Genomic DNA, 23,293 nt, shown 5'->3' with positions numbered 1-23,293 from the left:
ACAGCGGGCAATAGTTTGATGGGTGGGTGGATTGAAGGTAGAGAATGCGGATTCCTTTTTCGTTTTCCAAAAATGTGCAATTTCAGATTAATTGAATTATGCGAGGACTTGACGACAGAAGTCGCCGGTTCGACTTCGGAAGACCTGTGTTCGTATTGATGACTCTTTGTATGCTGAGCTTCAATTGTCTTCACATTTTTGCTGAGGATGCTGAACAAGCTACCACCCCACAGGTACAGACTATTCTTCGGGTTTACTGCTAAAAGACTTCGGAAAAACCATTTAATTAATGGTTTGTTATTCATAGCCGCCCTCATCTTCTCGGCAGGCTATTATAGCGCTCCTATTTTTTACAATTCAAAGAATTGGAATTGTATTGGGGCGCTGTCTTTTAAGATCTGTTCACACATTTTCATGATTTTTGAAGTCAAATTGGAGTAGTGATTTTGGTCACGCCGAAACAGGAAATGGAGCGAAAAAGCGAGTGGTTTTGCGGCGTGAATTTTTTTCGCTCTAATTTTAAAGTAGAGTGAGAAAACGGTGTTTGAACAAATACTCTTTTTTTCGCTTGTGGTTTTTTTGTTCACATGCGGCAATTTCATTGTGAGTTTTGCTGTTTTTCGACTTTTTGGATCGGATTTTTTTTCTAAATGGTTTTCTCAATCCATTCATAGTTCATTTTAGGCCTAGTTTTTTGTTTGAAACAAATGTCAATTTCTCGCTAATGTTTTTTTGTTCACATGCGGTTTTTTTACATGGATTGTCTGTTTTTTTTTTAATTTTTTGATCTGATTTTTTTAGAAAGTTTTCCCAATTCATAGTCCCTTCTAGGTCTAGTTTTTTGTTTAGTCAATGAAAATTTTTTGAATTGTACGTCAGGACTTGCCCTGCTATGTTTTTTTACTTCGTCGAACTTTTTTTCGCTGTACCCATTTTGCCGCTTTTTCGACATTTCGCGTAAAATCTTTTTGACTTTTCTAGGGTAGTTTCACTCTTCTGTCATTCTGCTCAAAGTCCTTTTAACCAGCAGCTGCTCAGCAAAGCAATTCAAAATGAAGATAGTCAGTATAAAAAAATCAAAGTCAGAAATCGAAACGGGTTAAACCCATAAAGCCCAGTTTCAGATGCCCGGTACTTGAACTTTGTTCTCATAAGTTTTAGTTACTATCTATAATGCTTATTGGTATTGATACTAGACCCTGTGTCCTGTCACTAGGAGACAGAAGTATGTTCAATTACGAAATGACATCAAAATAAATCGCACTTAAATATGTTTTTATACAAAAATCAATTTTGTCGATATTTTCTTTTCTTTCAATCCCAATAGAGTTATGGGAATCAACGGCGGCTATTTTCCGGCAATCTACCGGGTATGTTTTATATTGTTAAGGCGCTGGAGTTGAATGAACTCCACATTTGCTATGGGAATGCATTGGTTTTTAACTGATCTCAAACGTAGTTTTGACGCAATTTTTGTCATGTTTGTGTCCTTTTTATGCAGATTCTTTGCTTGTCCGTTTTGCTTTAGAATATTTATTCACTCGCTTCAGGTTGACTTTTGTAATGCTTGACTTGATTTTTGAGTAACACAAATTGCTCTCTCATAATTAAAGCAGCTAACTTATTTTGAGGCAGTTCACTACTAAAAGTTAATCAAAAGTGTGCCGTGCACCGAATTTTTTTTGTTTTACTAAGACTAGTGATGTTCGATAATGATCCAAGGACGTCTTACCAAGCTACTATACCCCCATGTAGAAGACTGTAATTAAATTGAGCGGGCCCCGAAATTGTCCAATTGCGCTCATTTCAGAAGAAAAAACAGGAAAAACAAATTGTGAAGCACTAGGGTAAATGATTTATGTACCAATCATTTATAGCTATTGCCTTGCTCAAACAAAATGTTTTCGAGACAAAAATACCAGGACTAGCAGTCATCGTTTCCCAGCAAACGTTTTTACAGGCCTCATCCTTTTATTTCACTTGACCGTTGTGGGCTTTTGTTCTAGAACATTCCTTCGCTCGCTTTCTCGTGACTTTTTCAAGTGAGACTTCTTTATTTTTGCGTGATCTGAATTGCACTCATTCAGGTATCTAGCCTGTGGCTAATATAAAGGTGATTGTAAATTAGGTAGGTAACGTTATAGCTGAGTGGGTAAGAGCGTAGATAGCCATCCGGGCGTTCGCGGCTTTGTACAGCTTCGCTGTCGAATTTTTGCACCCACAAGGTTATCTAGTCTTCACCCCCCCCCCCGAATTAAATGGGCCCTTCGAGAACCGTTCGGTCGACATTAGTCGATTTATGTTAGATTGTGACTTGATATTTTTTTGATAATAAATATTGATCCCTGCGTTGCCTTGGAGCATACAAGCTGGTGTCATCCTGAACTTAATTCGTATTAGTCATTTGCATTTTAAAAAGTTGATGAGTAAATGCTCGCGAACAAGCTAGTAATAATTATTGAGATCCGGCTTGTGGTTTTTGGAATATATATTTTCGAATATCTTAGCGTTTCATTCGTATCGGGTTTCTACGTAATCCTAACAGCTTTTCTTGAGAGTTGGCAATTTTTCCACATTGAAGCAAAAGTGCGATAGCTTGTTTTCGGATACTTTGGATCCTTTTTTTGATTACCTCCAAGTCATAGGAAGTTTATTATCAACTATATTTTGTTATTGATTGCTCTCAAAAGAATCTAGCAATTTGTAGCAATTTTATTAGGTCATATTTATGCGATTTTTTGCTCGACCCACTTTTTTGTGTGACCCATTCGACTTTTCATCCTATAAAACGGGAAAAATAGGTAGCGCCCAGCGGGCATTAAGTGATCTTAGAGCATTTAAGCTCACTAGTTTCCAAGTATGCGATTCACGGAGACTGTTTTGGAGACTTACACTTATTGCGTGAAGGGTGATTCTTAGAAATTGATTCCCCACATCAGCCCCCCCCCCCCCCCCACCATTCCTCACCTTCTGCACTTTTTTCAGGATGTAAGGGCTCCCTGCAGCCAAAGATCCTCTACTACAGTTCCACTCTCCCCCCCCCCCCCCCCCGCTGCGCTCACCTCGCGCCCCTTCAATTAAACTAAAGCTAGCCTCACTAAGCCGTTGCTGGCTACTGACGGAGCCAACTGCTCGCCGGCCGGTTGTTTGAGAGTTGTTCGCCCGACGTTGGTCGGTTATGTTTTTAATGCAGTTTGTCGGGAAAAGGCTTGTTTGACGCCTTCACGAAGCGTGCCTTCTTGTTTGACGCTTCATGAAGATATTCGATGAGCTCCTTTAACATCATGGTAGCAATAGGATTTTTTGTTAATGATGATTGTTGAATTTTAATGTTATCTTGTTAGTAAAACATTAGCCCCTTTAGTATCTTATTCTCATTAGAACGTAAATGTGACCATCCTCTCCGCATTTGATGCAACTCTTGTATTTCTACCTCAAACAGGGTTCGATGATATACTATGTCGATTTTACTAAATCAATTAATTGCTTATTACGTGGAATCAAATTGCGACTTAGGTAAGAAAAATAGTGTCAATTAGAAATCGTTGACACTACTTTACACGACATAACACCTTGTATATTCACTTTTTATACATTGAAGTGTATACTTGTCTTTTGAATAGGACTCGACTGTTGAGGCTGACCCTAACAATCTGTACGTGACTCCGCAGGTGAATAGTGATGCCTGCTACCTCGCCGAGCATTTTGACGCGGGAAGCATAAGTGTCTTCAAATCAAGGTAGGGTTATTTGACAACAGTTAAGTAAAACATTATCTTGTTATTAGAATTAACGGATCTTTTCCCTTAATACCCCACAGCTTTGAGGGTTCATGTTATTTTTACCACCAAGAGCACTTCTAATTTAAAAATACATCAAGATGCGCTATTTAATGGCCGACGGAGGGGGGGGGGGGAGTAGCGTATTGTGGTTGTGGTGGTGGGGGGGTCATGGTCCGTATAGAATTTGCCATGTGTGGACGCATACTTTGGAGGCATTCGTTGAATACCATCAAAGCCTCGATTAACGGAGCGAACCAAAATTTTTGGCATTAAATTGATTTGTTAAAATTTGAAAAAAGTATTTCTTCAAACACCTGATCACACATAAGGTATCCTAAGTACAAAATGAAAAACATGGGGGACTGACTTGTATCGTATGAACATGGCGCTTGCGGTCCTTATGACAAACTGGTTGTCTTTTTGGCATATTTAGCTTTTACTATTCTACTGTTTGTCATTTACATGCTATGACGATGCTAAATTTTGATTGGTTGAAAAAGACTTTTGTAAATTCATACAGCACGCATTTATTATCTTGAAATTCATACAGACGATTCTGCTCAGTACAGTTCAGTTGCTTACTAAATTACTTGAATTGAAAACTTGTAGCAGAAAAAGAGCGTTTTTACCGAACCCGCGCTCCGAATAGCACTTAGCAAAAACTTGCAATTAAAAGCCTTTATTAGAAAGGATATTGCAACGATAACTCGTCTTCATACAATATAGCACTTGGCACTAGCACCTACACAGCCGCCTCTAAAAAGATAGAAAAGGTAGAAGCAAACTAAAAAGAGAGTTATCATATGGCGACGGAGATGTTGAACGCTTACTTCTGTTAAAAAGAAAGAAAAATTTGCAACTCATGGAATTAGCCAATAACGGAAAAACTTACAATCTTTTGATCATTAGAAAAACAAACACCGGAATTAGCCTTTATTTTATCGCACAAGAAGACAATCAAACCGATATCAAACGGATCCGTATTACAAAAAACTCAGAACTTTTCAATTTCTTTCAAAACTACCGAATTCGAGAAATTAACCGAACCACAAGCACAAACCAACTTTACCCATTCAAAATTATTTGAGCATCAACCTATTTGTTTTGCTAGCAAAGAGAAAATACAACGCAAGCCACAACAATACTTCTATGACACTGTTGGAAGGCTATCATCCTAGAAACCCGTTCGTATTCTTCAACGACAAAACAATCGACAGAAAAGTAAGTCAAAAACTTGCTGCGAAGAACAAAAAAGACCAACCAAATAGCCTAAACTGCAAACTCTGACACAGCTAAATTGGAGAAGCGCACAAATTGCTCTTTCCACAAAAACACTTCAACAACGAACTGACTAAAAGAAAATGGCAGATCCAAGTCCGCCTCACGTACATCTGAAAAGGTTCTCAGGACTACCAAACAAAAACTGGCCTGAATTTGAAGGACTACTGAGAGCAAGCATTGCTGTATCTAGAATTCCTGAAGCGAACCACCAACGTGCAAGATATCTTCACCTAAACTTAGCCGGTAATGCACTCAACTATTACCTTCGACTCGCCGAAAACACAAGAAACGATCTAGACGATTCGCTTGAACAACTACGCAACCGATATGCAGGAGCAGACCAAAGAAGAAACTTTGAGCTCGATCTGCAATCGAGAAAGTTTGATCCAGTGAAAGAACAACCAGATGACTTCCTCACAGATCTGCAACGCCTCGCCAACCTAGCAATTGTGGACGATCCTGCAGCTCACATAGACCGCACTGACGAAAGAACAAGACGAATAAGAGAACAATTCATTCAAGGCATGCCCTTCAAGTACAAGAAAGTGTTGCTGAAAGAGAATGACAACATCACTGTAAACGAACTATGCGCTATCATCAAACGACGAGTCAGAATTGATCAGATAAACTTCGAACCACAATACACCACGGCATTCAATACACTAAACGCATCAGGAAACCCTGTTGTGGCCCAAGCCATAGAAAGCATAATGGCCGCAGGCATAGCATCAATGCAAGTAGCACAGCCACCGCATCAGCGCGTGGAGAGTACTCAGTACCCTAGCTACAGAAGAGGAAATAACTACAGAGGCTACAACAACAACAGACAAACATACCAGTATAATGGAAACCAAAATGGCCGAGGATACAGTAACAACTACAACAGCAGAGGACGTAACTGTGGAAGCTTTCAGAGGTCGAGGAAATTATTCGAGAGGAAGGTCAAACTTCCAACGAAACGACCGAAGTAATGGACGTACCGAAAGATCTCCTACACCAATGAGAACATGTTGCAGAACATGTGCTAGCAATGAGCACACTGCCCGAGATTGTCCAGAACGTCAACCAGCATACCGCGATGGAAACATGCCATTCAATCAGCAATCAAAAAACTAAATAACCTGCATGTTTTTCTACAACATATACCAGATAGCATGACAAACTATAGCGAAAATGTATTCATAATACCTCTGCAGTTCGAAACATTAATAATGAAAGCAGTAGCAGACACGAGCATTCAGCAGCGCCATTTCAAAGAAACATTTTGATAAAATAAGCGGAAACCTCTACCAAAAACCAGAAAAGACAAATCCTCCTGAAATAAACGTTTCTACAGCTTTCCTACACCAATCACCCATTTTTTTACAGTCCAACTGACATTCAAAATTGGCCACTTACAATTTGAGGAACAGTTCATGGTGTTTGAAACTCTTTCCGCTATCCTTCTTGGCTTTCCCTTCTTTGATAAAAATGAGATTATTATTGATGCCCACAACAGACTACTCCAAACACCAGAATTTACTTTTCAGCTAAATCTAATGCACATAAAAGGCAACAACAAACAAAAATGTCTCAACAGCCGAAAAAAATCATGCTCAAAACCAAAACAACCTATACGCTATCACCTGGGGAACAAAAATCCCTGGAACTAATCCCATCGGAGGAAACTGATGCACAAGAACAAATTGGACTCGTAGAGCCTACTGTCAAATTTGAAAAACTGGGCCTTGGTCTAACAAGCACGCTTGACAAACTTACAAAAAACAAAACTACCACCCTACTTGCAATCGATACAACAGAAGTTCCACTGCACATTAGACAAGACTCTCCAGTAGCAACATTCGAAATCATCACACCAGAGCAAGCACGCTACCTGATACCACTTGAGCCAAAACTTCTCCCATTAAGCGACTCAAAGAAAACAATAAAGCAAATAGAAAAATCTCTAGAGAACAGCAAAAGGCGAAATAAATCATATAACAATAAAACACGAAAACGGATTCTGGTTTCCGACCCCAGAAACCAATCCCGACACATCCAAGATGAGTGAAGTTGAAAAACGCATATATGACGAACTTGTTAAATTTAAAAATCTTGAAGCAATTCAACTACTCTCAAAAAACGAAGAGAGGAAAACTTTTCTTAACGCATTCAAATGGAGCGACAGCGTACTCTCTGACAAAGATAAAGAAAGAACAGAACAGCTTCTAATCGAATTCAATGACATATTCACAAGGCACCGCCTTGATATTGGCTACACTCACAAATTCTCAGTCAAATTGACACCAGACACAAACAGACCTGTATACTCAAAAACTCAAAGAATTTCAATCCATCTCAAAGACAATTTGCTTGTTGAACTAGCCCTTCTCCAGTACTACGGAGTCATAACAACGTTCCCCTTCAGCCGCTACTCATCTCCAATATTTGCAAAACGGAAGCCAAACGGGAAGCTCAGAATATTAGTAGATCTAAGAAAAATAAACCATCTCATTAGAAACGACTACAACAATAACAACTTCCCGATAGCTACACTAGCAGATGCGGGAACCCACTTAGCCGACAAGAAACTCTTTTGCAACATGGATGGCAGCCACGGCTACTTCTCTGTACCAATGCCAGATGAACAATCAGTACAGTTACTGGCCTTCAACTTCGCAACTTCGCATCGAGAACATATGCTTTTCAAAGACTAGCACAGGGACTAAGCAGAAGTGTCAGCGCCTTTAGCTCATTCATGCGTCAAAACCTGGACCCCGTGATAACAGCGGATAAATGCTTTCAGTACGTCGACGACATTGGCATCGGAGCACATGACACAAACGACATGTTGGAAAAACTTCGAGCAGTCTTTACATGCATCCGAGAATCGGGAATGAAACTCGCAACAGACAAATGCGCATTTGGACTCAGAGAAATACAATTCCTTCGTAATACGATAACCTCTGAGGGTCTCACACCAATTACACGGAAGATTACAACCTTTTTTTGAAAACATTCAGAATGCCGCGAAACCCAAAACAAGTCAAACGAATGATCGGATTTTTTCAATTTTCTAAAGCCTTTATCCCTGAACTTGCTGAAAAACTTTTACCGTTCTATCGTCTACTTAAGAAAGACACCAATTTCGTGATAGAAGAAGAACACCAAGTTATGCTGGAAAAGCTCACAAATGATCTAAGAACAGCCTGCGACCTTTCACTCAGATTACCCAAGGTTGACCAGCAATATGTAATAATGGCCGATGCATCCTTTTACGCAGCCGGATACGTACTAATGATAGAAGACTACACAACAAATGATGATAATCAGGAACTGAAAATTTATGCACGCGACAGTTTTGGATCTAGAATTTTCCACCCAAACCAACTCAAACTTTCGATATATGCGAAAGAATTCCTCGCAGTTCACTTTGCCCTAGATACCTTTTCAAATATTATATGGGGATGTAAAAAACCAATTCTCATTTTGACAGACAACAGATCAGTAACCAGGTTCTTGCAAACAAAAATCATACCGCCAACACTTTGGAATGCTCTCGATCATGTACTCAGCTTCGACATCATACTGGGACACATACCCGGAAAAGCCAATTTAGCAGCGGACTATCTGTCGAGAATACACCCGAAAGAGAAGCTCGAGCTACGCATCAACTCACGCATACCGATGCACGAAATCGAAATCAACACAGCAGCAGATACACCTGACAATTCAATCAGTTATCTGAGCAGCTCAGAAAATGACGATACCACCAAAATTATGAAAACATACTTACTTGAGAGAAAACAAACCAGCGGAGAAGATCCTATGAATGTTCGAGCTGACGTTCAACTGCAAATTCTTGCACCTGCAACGCAACAAATAAACGTCATGCATGAACAAAACCCTTTGGATGAATTCATCACTCATGGGCACGGACCTTTAGACCTGCGTGCCGAACAACAACAAGACAAATATATCAAACGGGTACTGCTCTGGTTTGAGAGAGGTTTACCGACTACAGGACAATATCTATCCAGTGACCTAAAAAAGTATCTCAAGCAGTTCCCAAGACTATCGATAACAGAGGGCGTCCTTCATCGCAAGTTCTATAACCACACTGCAAACCAATTTATTAAACAATATTGCGTCCCGTCGCACTTATAGAAGGAAGTACTCTACAGAATTCATAACAGTGTTTGGAGTGGGCACAAAGGAGTCTCACTGACAATAGCAGAATTCAGAAAACGATTTTACTGCCCGAACTTCACTGAACGCCTAACAGAATATATCAGAAACTGTCTCACATGCTTGCAAACAAAACCAGCACCAACATCTGCATTGAAACCTCCATTACAACCACTTTCGTCTCTGCAAAACTTCCCAGCAGACCTTTTACTAATAGATCTGGTGGGAAAGATGCACCCTTCTCCCTACACGTACATTCTCTCAGGTATTGACGTGTTCCCAAAGTACCTTTTCGCCACACCTCTTATGAAAGGCGACGCAGACATCGTAGTACGAGCCCTTGTCTCAATTTTTCTGAGACACTCCTACATTCCCTCAAGAATCATATGTGACCTTGGAACTGCGTTTACATACGAATTAATGAGCGAACTAGCAAACCTATTGGAGGTAGAGCTCAAAGATTGCACACTGAAACATGCGCAAACCATTGGCTTACTTGAAAGAAACCACGCACCGCTCAAACAAATCTTGCGAATTAACAAAAACCAAACTTCCTCGGACTGGCATAGATACGGTGACATTGCAGTATTCATACACAACACAACATTTGCACCAGCTCTTGGGTGCACGCCATCTGACGTCTTTCAGGGCAGAACACCGATAAATCCTTTGGACCTCAGATTTCAGAATACAAAATTATGGGAGTCTCACCCAAAATACGACTGCATTAAAGAGCTACAAGACAAAACTACGGAGCTTTTCTCCAGCGTAAAAGACAACCTTATCTCGTCTTATCTGAAATATAAACAGTACTATGACAGAAAAGCCAACGCCACACCACTAAAACCCAAATCATACTGCCTGATCCTTGACCCAAAAAGCACAACACAAGTAGCAGTGATGAATAAACAGCAAAGCAGGTGGATACCATTATACAGAGTAGAAAAAGTGCTCACGAATGCAAACTACATTGTACGCAAAACCAACACAAATTACACGCAATGTATCCATCGAATGCGACTTCGACCTGTGAAACCTCAATATCAAGTAGAAGAACTCGAACATGTAGACCCCGAAAACTTTGAAGCAGATCCCACCATATCAGAAGGAGAGAGAGAACCACAGCTGTTCGACAACCAAGTCAGGCACCACATTAACGAAGACAACATGCAGCTACCCATAACAACACCAGATGTCCAGTCAGTTTCTTTCAACTCAAACATCCAAACAGCTAATTTTTCTTCTGAAGAGCCGCCAATACAATTTCATGATATGACACACGAACCGACGTTTGACCAAGATGCATTCTTCGTGGAAGGCTCAGTTCCAAGCGCAAACACGTAAGAAACACCAGAATCAATTGATACAGGAGACTACGTCTTCTCAAACAACTCAAACTTCTTACCGTCCTACAGTCGTTTTGGCTCAAATCGACGATACAACCTTCGCAGAAATGATCATCTGGCATTGGCCCGAGAAAACTTGCTATATAACCTCTTGCAACCGTCAGAAAAAGCAAAGGAAGAACAGGTAAAAGTAATAACTTAATTCCCACTTGACCACATCCCACACCCAAACCTGACAATTGATACAACAGAAACTGATCACGATGAGAGCATTGCAGACTCACAAGCAACAAGCTCACAGTCGCAAAACCAGAGTCTCAATGACTTCACGTTCGATTCATCTGAAAATCTTGGCGATCTATTTGATGACGTTAATAGCCCCGTCTACACGCCCCCAATGTTAGACACTACAGGCGAAACTTTATACCGGACCAACTCGATCAACGATATTTACAACAATAAAACCTCAAGCGATGATGTCCAACAACCGAGATCCGACGAGAACAATGAGCACTCCCTTATAGGAGGCACCATTTCTCAAATTGAAAATAACGAGAGCAATAGTGCTATTGCTCAACACGACAACCCAAGAACATCTTCACCACTTCCTCAAAGAGTATCCAACAGAGAACTAGCGGACCTTGGCCCAACGCTTCAAAACAGACGAAGAATTGTTCAGCTAACACTTCACCGTCGCGAGATCAACGGAAACCTTCACCAAACTTTTGGCTTCGAAGATAACAGCCAATAGGAATTGAGCACCAATTCTCTATTATACATACACATTAGATACGTCACCAACCAATGAAAACACTCCAAAAAAAATCCTTATGTAAAAGGAAAAAAGACACAGCTCAAATCATTTTCCAAAAGTTTGTACCTCAAAATCGGTCGCACAAAGACTCTAATTCAATTTCACAAACAAGCCTAGTTAGCAAAATGCTCAATATCGTACTATTTTTACTACAACTTTTACCCTTGATGAAAACGAACCAACCATCGGTGGCAACAAAAGATTGAGTATTATTTAACCTTCATCAGAAAATTCTATTGACAGAAAAATTTGTCAAAACTTAAATCCTGGTCCCCTACCCAATTTATAACAAAACAGTGGAAGACAAACTGATCAACCTGACAAAAGAGATAGACAAAATGTGGACTTCAGAAAATTATGGATGCCCATTGAACTTCACAAATATGACTGACTCGACAGCAGGACTCCACTGGATAGCGCAACAAACAATGATAGAAAACCAACAGGCCCAACACGACATTGGAAACCTCAAATTGGAAATGAACAGACTACTAAGAGCAAACAGTCAAACTTCTACAACACTGCAAAGACAACCCCGCGGTGCGGCTGCCGCAGCAGCAGCCGCAGTGCTGGGAATTGGAATAGGAACAGGCGACAAATTACTATGCTTCATCAAATCAGTGTTTGGAGGATGCGACAAAAGAGTCGCTAGAAACCAGAAAAACATCAGACAAGCAATGGCTTATCTTCAATACCTAACCGATCATGTTGAACAAATAACAATCCAAAACAATGAAAAATTCTATGTTGTATCAGGAATTCAAGGCGTTACGACAAAACGTGCACCACATGAGAAACTGCATCCAATACTTATACGTAAGAGAACAAATCAATCAACATAGTCTTGTACTTAGCAATATTTTTCAAGCAATACTTGCTAACATCAAAACATACCGATCGGCCCTTTATACGTTTCGAATCAACATACTGAATGCCTTGACGCCTCTCATGAATCAACTATTACCAATGTCATTAGTCCCAAGGGAGCAGTTGCATGAATTTCTTACGATTGTTCATTTGCAACAAAATGGACAACAGGATCGATTATCTCTAGCCGTACCAATCCAAGAGATTCTCTCGTACTATGAAACGAAATTAGTCACACAAGTCGAGGCAATTGACGCAGGTCTTATACTTACACTTGCAATTCCAATGGCTTCAAAAAGTACAGTTATGAACGTATTGCATGCCATTCCGATCCCAATGCCGGACGGGGATACGGGTAAAGCTTTAGTTTGGCGACTTGAAGCCAAATACATGGCCGTCTCAGACGACGGAGAAGAACTAGCGTTTATCGATGAAGACGAGCTCGCAAATTGTATCGGATCCCAAAAATACGCAATATGCACCAAAGCCATTCCAACAGAACAGAGTTATCAGTCCTGTATGGCTACTTTACTTTACCACGATGACGAGCTACTTGCATTGCAACACTGTCAACTGGATGTAGTAGAATTGCCGTTGACTGAAAAAGCACGCAATCTCGGCTTCGGTCGTTGGTTAATAACATCGTCCAAAGACGATTATACTCATCGAAAGCGCTGGTAATGGTAGCAATCCAATGGCAAGAATTGAGCATCCTGGGTGCAGAGTGTGTATCATTACACTGGGATGTGGAAAACAGCTTAGAGGACCAAATGTTCATCTTCGCTCAGACCTCATTTTCAATTACCAGATCCAATAAGTACACTCTTCAAACTACTGCCCCCATTGGATGAACTGCCAAACTTCTCATCAAGATCTGAGGCACAAATTCAAATTCTTCAGCAAATTCAACCAGAGTTTAAACAAATGGAAACACGACGAACAAACAGCAAATCAATAGAACAAATGGCCGAACCAATTTTAGAAAGAATAAGAGCATTCAAGCCCGAACTCGAACACCGATTCGAACAGTACATGCCATGGAAAATGTCTCTTCTTTTCGGATTTTTTTCCTTCTTGATTAGCGTATTACTACATCTAACTTACTCGCATCTTTTACACAAATGGGCAAAACTTCACCGACGTTTCCCTTTCCGAATAACACACGAAGGACGGCGAATAAAAACAAAACCAGTACAAGTTGTCGCATTAAATGACTATGAATACCTACAAGAACATCCAGAACATCCCCTGCACAAATGCTCACTAGTACTACCACTCGAAATTAAAACTGAGTTCGAAAACCAAAACGAAAACATAAATAAACCTCGCACTCCTTACACATTCCTAAGAGACTACATCAGGAGACTAAAACGTAACGAAGAACCAACTATCAAATTGATCATGTCAGCAGGCCTGCCGCACCGAGTCAGCCCATCTATACACATACCGGAACACCCACCGATATCCCATTACGGAGCGTACCCTCTCAGAACAATCAATACAGGAAACGTTTAAAAAAAAGAAAAAAACCTGACCGGGACTCGAACCCTCAACTTCAGCATGAGAGTGCAGCGCGCTACCAACTGCGCTAAGTGGGACGGCCGCGTGGTCCGTAAAAACAGCTTATAAATAAAAAAAAGGAAAAAAAAAGTTAAATTTGTTTTTACCCTTCCCCTCTTCTCTACCCCCTTACCCTTACCCTAGCTTACCCTTACACCCCTTTGCCCTTTCCCAGATTTTCCCACATTATGGAAGCACCGGGAACCCGCCGGGATTCGAACCCGGAACCCCAGCTCAACGGCCAGAGATACTAACCACTGAACTAAGTCACTTGTTAAAAGTTATCAATTACATTCACTTCTACTCTGCCGCAAATTAGAAATTTTGTGTTAGCAGTGAGCAAGGAAAACAAAACTTAAAAATAAAAATTTAAAAAAATATATTAATTATCAACATTTATAATAGCCCTAAATAAACCAGAGAGACCTATCCTCCATCTGGAAAGTACCCACCATTATATTTGCGAAAACCAAATTCAAAATTTTGATTTTACTCGAGTATTAAACCGAAATTTTCATTACTTGCAATTATTCTTTGAGAAAAACCAACAAGGAAAAATTACAGAGCAATTCCCCTTAAGCCTCCATTGTTAAAGGTGGGGATTTGCTCCCTACCTTTTTATCCAGCGACGAATTTATTTTTAAAAAGAATCTATATTGACGCACTAAACAACAGAGTAATAAGATGCAACTCCCAAAGGAAACTTAGCAATTATCTGTCAAAGCGAGAAAAAGAAGGAAATCCATTAACCCGGAAGGCGAACTGTCCATCAATCACAATGACAGCCTATAATGGAACACTAATCAACCCAACCAGGGATAATTCCCCACAATCCCAATTAATCAAAATGTCAAATTTCCCCCACTTCCCCCGCAACACTATCAATCATTCAAACAACTTTCTGCCTGCTAACTACCAGCAACACTCTTCATTGCTAACTGTTCATTCTCTCAACCTATTACAATTTCTTCGCGGATAGAAACTTGGAAAATATTTCAAACAACTTAAACAATTTTCCTACAATTAAAATTTTACCTTTTGCATTATTTCAAACATTTTATAATGAATCCAGTATATCACTTCAGAATTTAAGTTGAGCCGCGCATTAACACTACATTCAATGGCCAGCCAGCTTAAATTACTGAATACAGCATTGCCTTTTTTACAGATCGTGAAGCAATAACTAGTATTAACATGCAACAGGACAATATTGTAAACAATATTTATTCATTTTCTTTTATCCCCCTTACAGTGAATGAGACATCAGCCGTATGGCAAACAATTCTACAATGCATACAATCCGGAAATAATTATATTAGTGTGAATTTCTCAGAAGGAGAACCAGTTGCAGTAGAACCATCGCAACCAACCATTTCTGAAAGTCCCGAAAGCCCTGACCCTACAGCAGACCACAATTCAACTGAATTAAATTTTATTCCAATTTCTCCCCCATCACCCATTCCATTCTCAGATGACGCCATGTAAATTTCCTCAAATATTTGCATTTATTTTCCATTAAAAATCTTATCTTATGTCTTATCCACCAACCCCAACTTTCACCACAATTGACCAATCAGAAGACACCATTCCTTACATCACTCCAATTCCAACCCAATTTCCACTTTTTTCTTACTTTCTCACTGATTTTGATATCAAACTTGCAGTCTTTTCTGAATACTTCATATTCCCCTGCAACACCTTATGCTTCTGGATTAACTTCTTGGATAATAATCAAGACAAAAAAATCACTTTGGAACCAGATCATCCAAATTTTCTTACCTTTTTGAATTTCTTACAAAACACCTAAGAAGAATTTTTAGAAGGCGAATTTGACCTGTAATTTTTCTTAAAACCATATTTACTTTTTCTTTCCCTGATATTTCCAAATCTCAAAACCTAGCACCAACAATTCTGAATTTTCTTAAAAATCATGACAAGCATTTGGGACCAAATGCGAAATTACGTCGGCCCAGAAGACATCGCCCCAAAATTACACAACAACATCAACGTTTGCGTGAAAGTAGAAATCCAATACAGGGAATGTTTTTTCAATGAATATGTCATATTACAAAATGGAACCATCGTGATCTGGGCACGCTCCCATACAGGCCTTCTCACGAAAAAATGTTTTTTCTACAACCTGGGAATACCACTCCTACGTTTACCACTTCATTACTTCATCCCAAGGTTCCCAACTCACCCACCAATTCTGGGATTTTTTTCAAATGGACAATGACGACCCCATTGAGTTTGACCCTGTTGGCATCCGTGTATTCACTTAGACTTGCATAAATTTCTTTAGTTTTTTTATTCGAAATATTTTTTTTAAATCTTTTCTCTCATGAGTCGCAATTAATTTAATGTAATACTTATTTTATAAAAAGCGCAAATTTTTCAAATGTAACGCCTCCTCTTCTTATTTTTAATTTCTTACCAATTTTATTTTTTTACTTCTGACCAAAAAAAATTACTCGTGAGTCATAACTCGTGAGCACAATGAGCAAGCACCCCTAACATAGCAAACTACTATTAACCAATCTATTCCCAACCATTATCAACAAAAATTAACATCCCACCTTGTTATCACTTTGAAGGGCACGCGATTGAAAGTCAAAATATTAATTGCTTACACTGCATACGACTGTGCAAAATAACGACCCAAAAAACTCACGAAACATCATTTTTTTTCCAAAACAACACCAAACTAACACAGACAGGACCCTTACCGATTGCTCAGTATCAACAAAAAATAATCCTTTCAAAATACGTTGAAAGGGCACGGGCTTGAAATAGTAAAATCTCAAAAAAAAGTAAAAAAAAACCTGGCAGTATATTTCCAACCCTAAAAAAAAAATGTAAATTAAAGTCGAACAACTCACTTATTCCATTGAAGGATCCTTTGGAGGAAGAAACGAATACACAATATTCTCGTTATCGTTCGATTGCGTTTTCGTTTCCCGTTTCCCACCTCATTTTCTTCGATTACCTCGTTTTTTATTTGTTTTTAAAATTAGACCACTATTAGCGAAACTTTGCACATGCTCAGTCACATCACTAGCAGCACCAGTTGATACTTCTCTTTCTTTCGCCCAGTCTAACACTGCCTTTTTATTTTTATTTGATATTACAATTCTTTACCACACCTTTACGCACACCATAAGCAAACGATCCCAAAGTCCGATCGACAACAACTTGATTCGATTGATCACGCGCCTCCCAGCCCGTCACTAACGACAAACCTTTTGTAAAAGTTAAAACAGCATGCGCACACAACAAAGGCTGGCACAACACATTATCTTTCGTCGGAATGAAAAACCAAACATCCTTTCCCAAACCACTTGCAGAAGGACCCCTCTTAATTAAATCCATAAAATATTGCGGAGTAACCATAACATTATTAAAATCCCTTGATGTCTGATAACTTCCACAAATCAGAAACAATTTCTCACCACACGGCGTTTTCGAAACACTATCATTACCCCCAATCTCAAAATGTACCGCCGTCCACCACTCATTCCATTGTACCATGGCATCTCTCCTTACACCAGTAAAACCATCAGGCAAAAAACAACTCATCAAACCATCCACACAAAACGTCCAACCTATTGAATTACACAAACCAGCATACGACCCAACTTCTTGATACAACCTGCTATCGCCACTCTCCAACTTTAATTTACTAACATAATTATACACACCGCCCTGATCTCTACAGCCCCGGAACCCTTCCACTAAACTTTCTTGTAATCCCACATTTTCTTCATTATTTATTGCCAATGGTACCTTTGGCCAACCATTCTCTCCAACCAGTCCCCCTCTACCTTCTATAGTTAACTTATTCTTTAAGGAGTTCCAACTATTTATACCCCGCCCATCGACTGTTTCCACTTCTTTCCATCCGAGACTTAATTTTTTCCGATCGTAGTACTGATGTTTGAACTCGTTCATTTCGATTAGCAAATCTTGTCTGCCTCGTGTTGTTCTAAACACGATAATTCTGTTTAAAATTATAAAAAAAATATTAATGCTAACCTATGAAATCCTAAATTGTTATAAGTAATTAACGAACCTTTGTGTCCATACTTTGATAAAATAGAATATCCCGTCTCTTCGTTATTACAATCGTTTTTGCAAAGCTTCGATAAAAGATCCAACAGTCGATGAATAACGCCGCTATTAAGGTTTGACCTCTTCGCAGTAAACGTATTCTGAATAACTTTATCACTAGAGCAGTCAATCACACTGTTCTCAATTTACTTTCTTCCAAAACTTCCATTAGTGACTGTCAATTACTGCCATACCGAGGGAATTACTTCCGAAAACTCCATTAGTGACTGTCATTTACTGCCATGCCGAGGGATTTACTTCATTACTTAACTCCCTTCACAACGTGGAGCAAATGGAACTGCCACACTTGACAGATCACTACTACATTAATCTTCCTGGGAAAAATGCAAATAAACCCGAAGAGATTATCAAACAACTGTCTCACTGATACAAAATCTAACGAACGGCCTCCCACTCTAACCTTACTAAGAAAAAAAAAGAAACTATTCATCACTTTATCTATTCAGTTCCACTTTTATTTTTAACAGCGAAGAAAACGGCAGCGAAGAAAACACAACAAATGAACTATCAGCCTGACCCCCACAACTCTTCTCCTTCGACGGGAGGCTCGCCCTGCTAATATAAATGGGCATACCAGGGACGCCCATTTACCGCACTTACGTGCAAATTACATACGTTTGGCAGGGCGAGCCCACGAACCTGGACGTCCTGAGAAAAACAGCCCTCATACCAAGACGAAGCAGACTTATGCCTCACTTAAGGAGAGTTGTGGGCGGTCAGGAGGCCCTAAATCTAAAATCGAGCCTCACCACTACGTAATCAGACATTTTTAATCTATTTTTGTACAAAACTGCACGCCTTTATTTTTCTAATGCATGCTTACTACGCCTGCCACGACCAACACGAACATCATTGAAAAATTTGGCAAGAATCGAGGACACAAATCTTCAATCCCACCATCACCAACTGGACAAATATGGCTCCGATATGGCACGAAGCTCACATCCACTTGGCCAACGCGGAATGTAGTATTCTTTTCACAACATACAGCAGTCGCGTTCCCCAGCTCAATTTCTTCGCATACATTAGATGAGAAAACAAAAGGCCACAAAAGAACAAACAGAAAGTAAACTTTCAGCATTTTGATCTGGAATACTCAATAAAAACTTAGAACAAACCACTATTGGTGTTGCTTTCCATTTATACTTAATTAACCCAGTAAATCCCTTGACTTTGACAATACCACTAATCAAGACCCACTTGGCACAGCACACTAGGCAACCCTGTTTATAATCATAAGATTAAAGGTTCGAAACCCATCGCCTCCGCTTTTTCTGAAGAGCCGTAATATGACGATGCTAAATTTTGATTGGTTGAAAAAGACTTTTGTAAATTCATACAGCACGCATTTATTATCTTGAAATTCATACAGACGATTCTGCTCAGTACAGTTCAGTTGCTTACTAAATTACTTGAATTGAAAACTTGTAGCAGAAAAAGAGCGTTTTTACCGAACCCGCGCTCCGAATAGCACTTAGCAAAAACTTGCAATTAAAAGCCTTTATTAGAAAGGATATTGCAACGATAACTCGTCTTCATACAATATAGCACTTGGCACTAGCACCTACACAGCCGCCTCTAAAAAGATAGAAAAGGTAGAAGCAAACTAAAAAGAGAGTTATCATACATGCCAATATTGCTGATTATATTTATATAATAGCTGAGAAGGTTTTGTCAATATGTTCGAATGTTGTACAGATGGGTGAAAAGCGAGACCAAGAAAGAGGGAGACATTGATGAGGATATTGCCAAGTATGATGGCGAGTGGGGAATTGAGGCGGCAGCTGAGAACGCCCTAAATGGCGACTTGGGGCTGGTGCTCAAATCCAAAGCCAAACATCACGCTGTTTCTGCCTTTCTAGACCGACCTTTTAGGTTCACGAGCAAATCGCCGCTCATTGTTCAGTAAGTAATTTTTAGATGTAGCTTTAATTAAAACTATGAAAATTAGCTTCATTCTCTTTGCTATTGGTGATGTTGAACTAATTGGTCTGGTGTTCTTATTCGTTCCTGTCATCCGACAAAGTGACGCCTCTTTCATGTTCTTCGAAGGACAAACACTCGAGTTAGTTTTCAACTGCCTCATTTCCTTGTCCTAAAATTATATGGACGTTATTCAGATTCTGTGTTTGCAGTTATCTTGCTGATGTCCGTACAGCGCTATTAGATAATGGAAAAACTTAACTAACCTTAAACTGTATCATTTTTGTTCCCAAAAATTGATCGAATTTTATTCAGATACCGTCATAGTAGTTTTCTGCTGATGTCAGTAGTTGTCTCCCGATTTCCTAAATTTACCCACTGTGACTTTAAATCCTAGGGCAAACACTCGAGTGAATTTTCAGTTTGCTCATTTCAATGCCCTTAAATCAACTGGATGCTATTCAGATACTGGAATCGTCAATATCTTGCTGAAGTCCATATAAACCTAATGAACTTTGAAAAAAGGACAACGCCTTATTTGAGTTTCTAACCCAAAAGTCGATTAACTCAAAAGTCGATTAACGACTTTAGCGAATCCGTTACTAGCTGATTTCGTTTTCCTGCCTTTTCTTGGATTAAAATCAATTGCTGTTTGCTGATTTTTGTTTTATCGAAAACTAGATTTTCGCAGTAGGGCAAAGACTTTTTAATGCTCATTTTATTGCCCTTATTCAACTAGATGCTCTTCAGATACTGCTGATGTGCATTTAACTCTGTAATGTTGGGTACTAATTGGGTTTTATAATCATTTCGCTTTCCTGAAATTTTTCTTTGTGTAGTGATAAGTTGCTGTACGCTGAGATCGATTGAATGGTTTGAACATTAAAAGTGAACTTTCAGTTTTGTCATTTTTGTTCCCTGAATTTGACGGAATGCTCTTCAGGGGTACTGATGTGATTTTTATCTTGTTGATGTCCACTCAACCTTATTAATTGGGAACACGAGCTGACCCACTTTTGTGACTTTATAACTATCTCATTTCATTGTCCTGAATTTATTTAGATATTTATCTTATGCTGTATCCTTGTCGAATAAATCCTCGTAAACGATTACACAGTGAGCCAAACACTCGATTGAATATTTAATTTGCTGTGTTTCGTGTCCTAAAATCAACTAAATGCTGATTATAAATACTGATAAATGCTGATTATAAATACTGATATCATTATCTTGTTGATATCCATAAAATCATATCAAACTAACTATGACGCACAAGAAGAATTTTAGATATGGCTAATTGTTTATGGCTAGCCTAGTTCATCTTGATTTTCTTCTTTTAAATGCTTCGATTTTGCTTAATTGTTTCAATTTTGTTACTCAATGCTTCAATTTTATTGCTTTGTAGGGCAATCAGAGTCGACTGAGTTTTTCATTTGTTCATCTCTGTCTCGTGAAACCAACTGATTGCTATTCAGATACTAATAAAATCCTTGTATGCCTGATATGCATTTATAATAATATAAAGCTATCAAAATCAGAGAGAACATACTAGTGGACTTTTAATCTAGCTCATTTTCTGCTGAAGGGTTTATTTGGATTTTGATAAGTTGCTGTGCCGATGTTCACTGAATGCTTTGCGTGGTGCCGTTTTCAAGTACTAATTTTATTTTCTTTTATTTTTTCTGCTGATGTTCATATTACCGTACTAAACTGAAATAAGTGTTCACGCCTTTCAAGTGAGTTTATAGCTAGCTCATTTCATACTCCTGAGTTTTTGCATATTTGGATGTTGTTTGCAGTTGTCGAATAAATCCTTGGAAAATTACACAGTATGGTAAACACTAGAGGTAATACCATTTGCTGATTTTTTGTCCTAAATTGAACTGGGTGCTATTCCGTTTCTGATATCATTATTCTTGATGATATCGAACTAACGGTATAAAGCTGCAAAAACCAATAGTAAATGCTCAGAGTTCTATCTTAGATATCGTTTTCTTGAAGGTTTTCTTTGGATAGCAATCAGAAACTGTTTGCATATGTCAATTATACGCCTTGAAGCAATTACACAGAAAGGCAAACACTGGAGTGACTGTTTAGTTTGCTGATTTGTTTCCTAACGTCAACTAGATCTTATTTAGATATTGATATCATCATTATCTCGTTGATATCACAAAATCCTGTTAAACTAACTATGATGCACAAAAAGACCCTATAGGTATGCTTTATAGTGTATAGCAGACTTCTTTCATTTCCCTACTTTTTAAGTTTTAATAATTTGCTGTTTGCTCTTTTCGATTAAATGATTTGATTTCGTTACAGTGTAGGCAATCACAAGAGTTAATTTTATTTGGCTGATTTTTTTTGTCCTAATTTGAAGTGGATGCTATACCATTTCTGCCATCATTATTATGTTGCTGGTATCCATATAAGGCTATGAAGCTGTGTAAAACAACATTAAGTGCTAATAGATTTTTTATATATCTTTCTTGAAGGTTTTCTTTGTATATCAATCAGATTCTGTTTGCAGATGTCAATTAAATGCCTTGAATCGATTACAAATTCGAGTAAACATTTTTGCTCCCTTCTGCGTCAAATAATCGACGAGATGCTATGAAAAAACAGATCAATATCTTGTTGATTTCCTAAGAATTGTTTTCAATTAACTAAGAAGCAATGCAAAGAAGCTTGTGAATTAATAACTAGCTGATATCTCAGTCCTGTATTTTTGGATGTTAATCTGACCCTCTGCTGGTGTCAAAAGATTCCTTAAAATTATTAGACTGCATGGCCATTGCTCTAGTGAATATTTGTTTTGCGCCTTTTTGTGTCATACTTTCAACTTTTCGTTATTCAGATATTTTCAGCATTATCTTGCTCGTACCCATAAGATCCCATTGAGTTAACTATAAGCCACGCCAAGAGATAATTTTTAACTATAAATTTAGGTTATAACTAGCTAACTTCATTTTCCTGAATTTCTGGATTTTAATTAGTTGATGGTTTTGTTCAAATTCAAACGCATTGAAATTTTTACACTGTAGGGAGAACACGAGTGACATTTTAATTCACTCATTTCTCTGCACCAATATGAGCTGGATGCTAATTAGTTGCTGATGTTATAATTATCTTCTTGATATCCTTTTAATCCCTTGTAGTTAACTATGAGCCACGCCAAAAGACACTCTTAGCTGTGTTAATAACTAGCTTATTTCATTTTCTGGAGTTTTTTTTACTTTTTAATTGATTTCTGTTTGCCAATTTTCATTAAATGCTTGAATTTGTTAAACATTTGGGCGAAAAGTAGAATGACTTTTCATATCGCTCATCGTTGTGCCCTATTATCAACTGGATGCTAATAGCATGCTGATATCATCTTCATCTTCATCATCATCTGATATTTAAATAATAACGTTAATTTAACTATGA

The 23,293-nt window shown here is 38.7% G+C and overlaps 1 protein-coding gene across 1 annotated transcript in view; it reads left to right on the top strand.

Annotated features, from left to right (window-relative positions):
* Positions 1-23,293, top strand: part of LOC142344474 (calmegin-like) — a 149,643-nt gene that overhangs the window by 97,884 nt on the left and 28,466 nt on the right. The window contains exons 2-4 of the mRNA XM_075396133.1: positions 85-233; positions 3,624-3,739; positions 19,643-19,849. Of these exons, the coding sequence (XP_075252248.1) occupies positions 99-233; positions 3,624-3,739; positions 19,643-19,849 (458 nt within the window). The 5' untranslated portion in view covers positions 85-98. The remainder of the gene's footprint in view (positions 1-84; positions 234-3,623; positions 3,740-19,642; positions 19,850-23,293) is intronic.

This window comes from Convolutriloba macropyga, chromosome 8, assembly GCF_964194025.1.
Source record: "Convolutriloba macropyga chromosome 8, txConMacr16.3, whole genome shotgun sequence".
NCBI classification, from domain to species: domain Eukaryota; kingdom Metazoa; phylum Xenacoelomorpha; order Acoela; family Convolutidae; genus Convolutriloba; species Convolutriloba macropyga.
The sequence above is the reverse complement of the archived record's forward strand: the minus strand, read 5'-3'. Positions and strand labels throughout refer to the sequence as shown.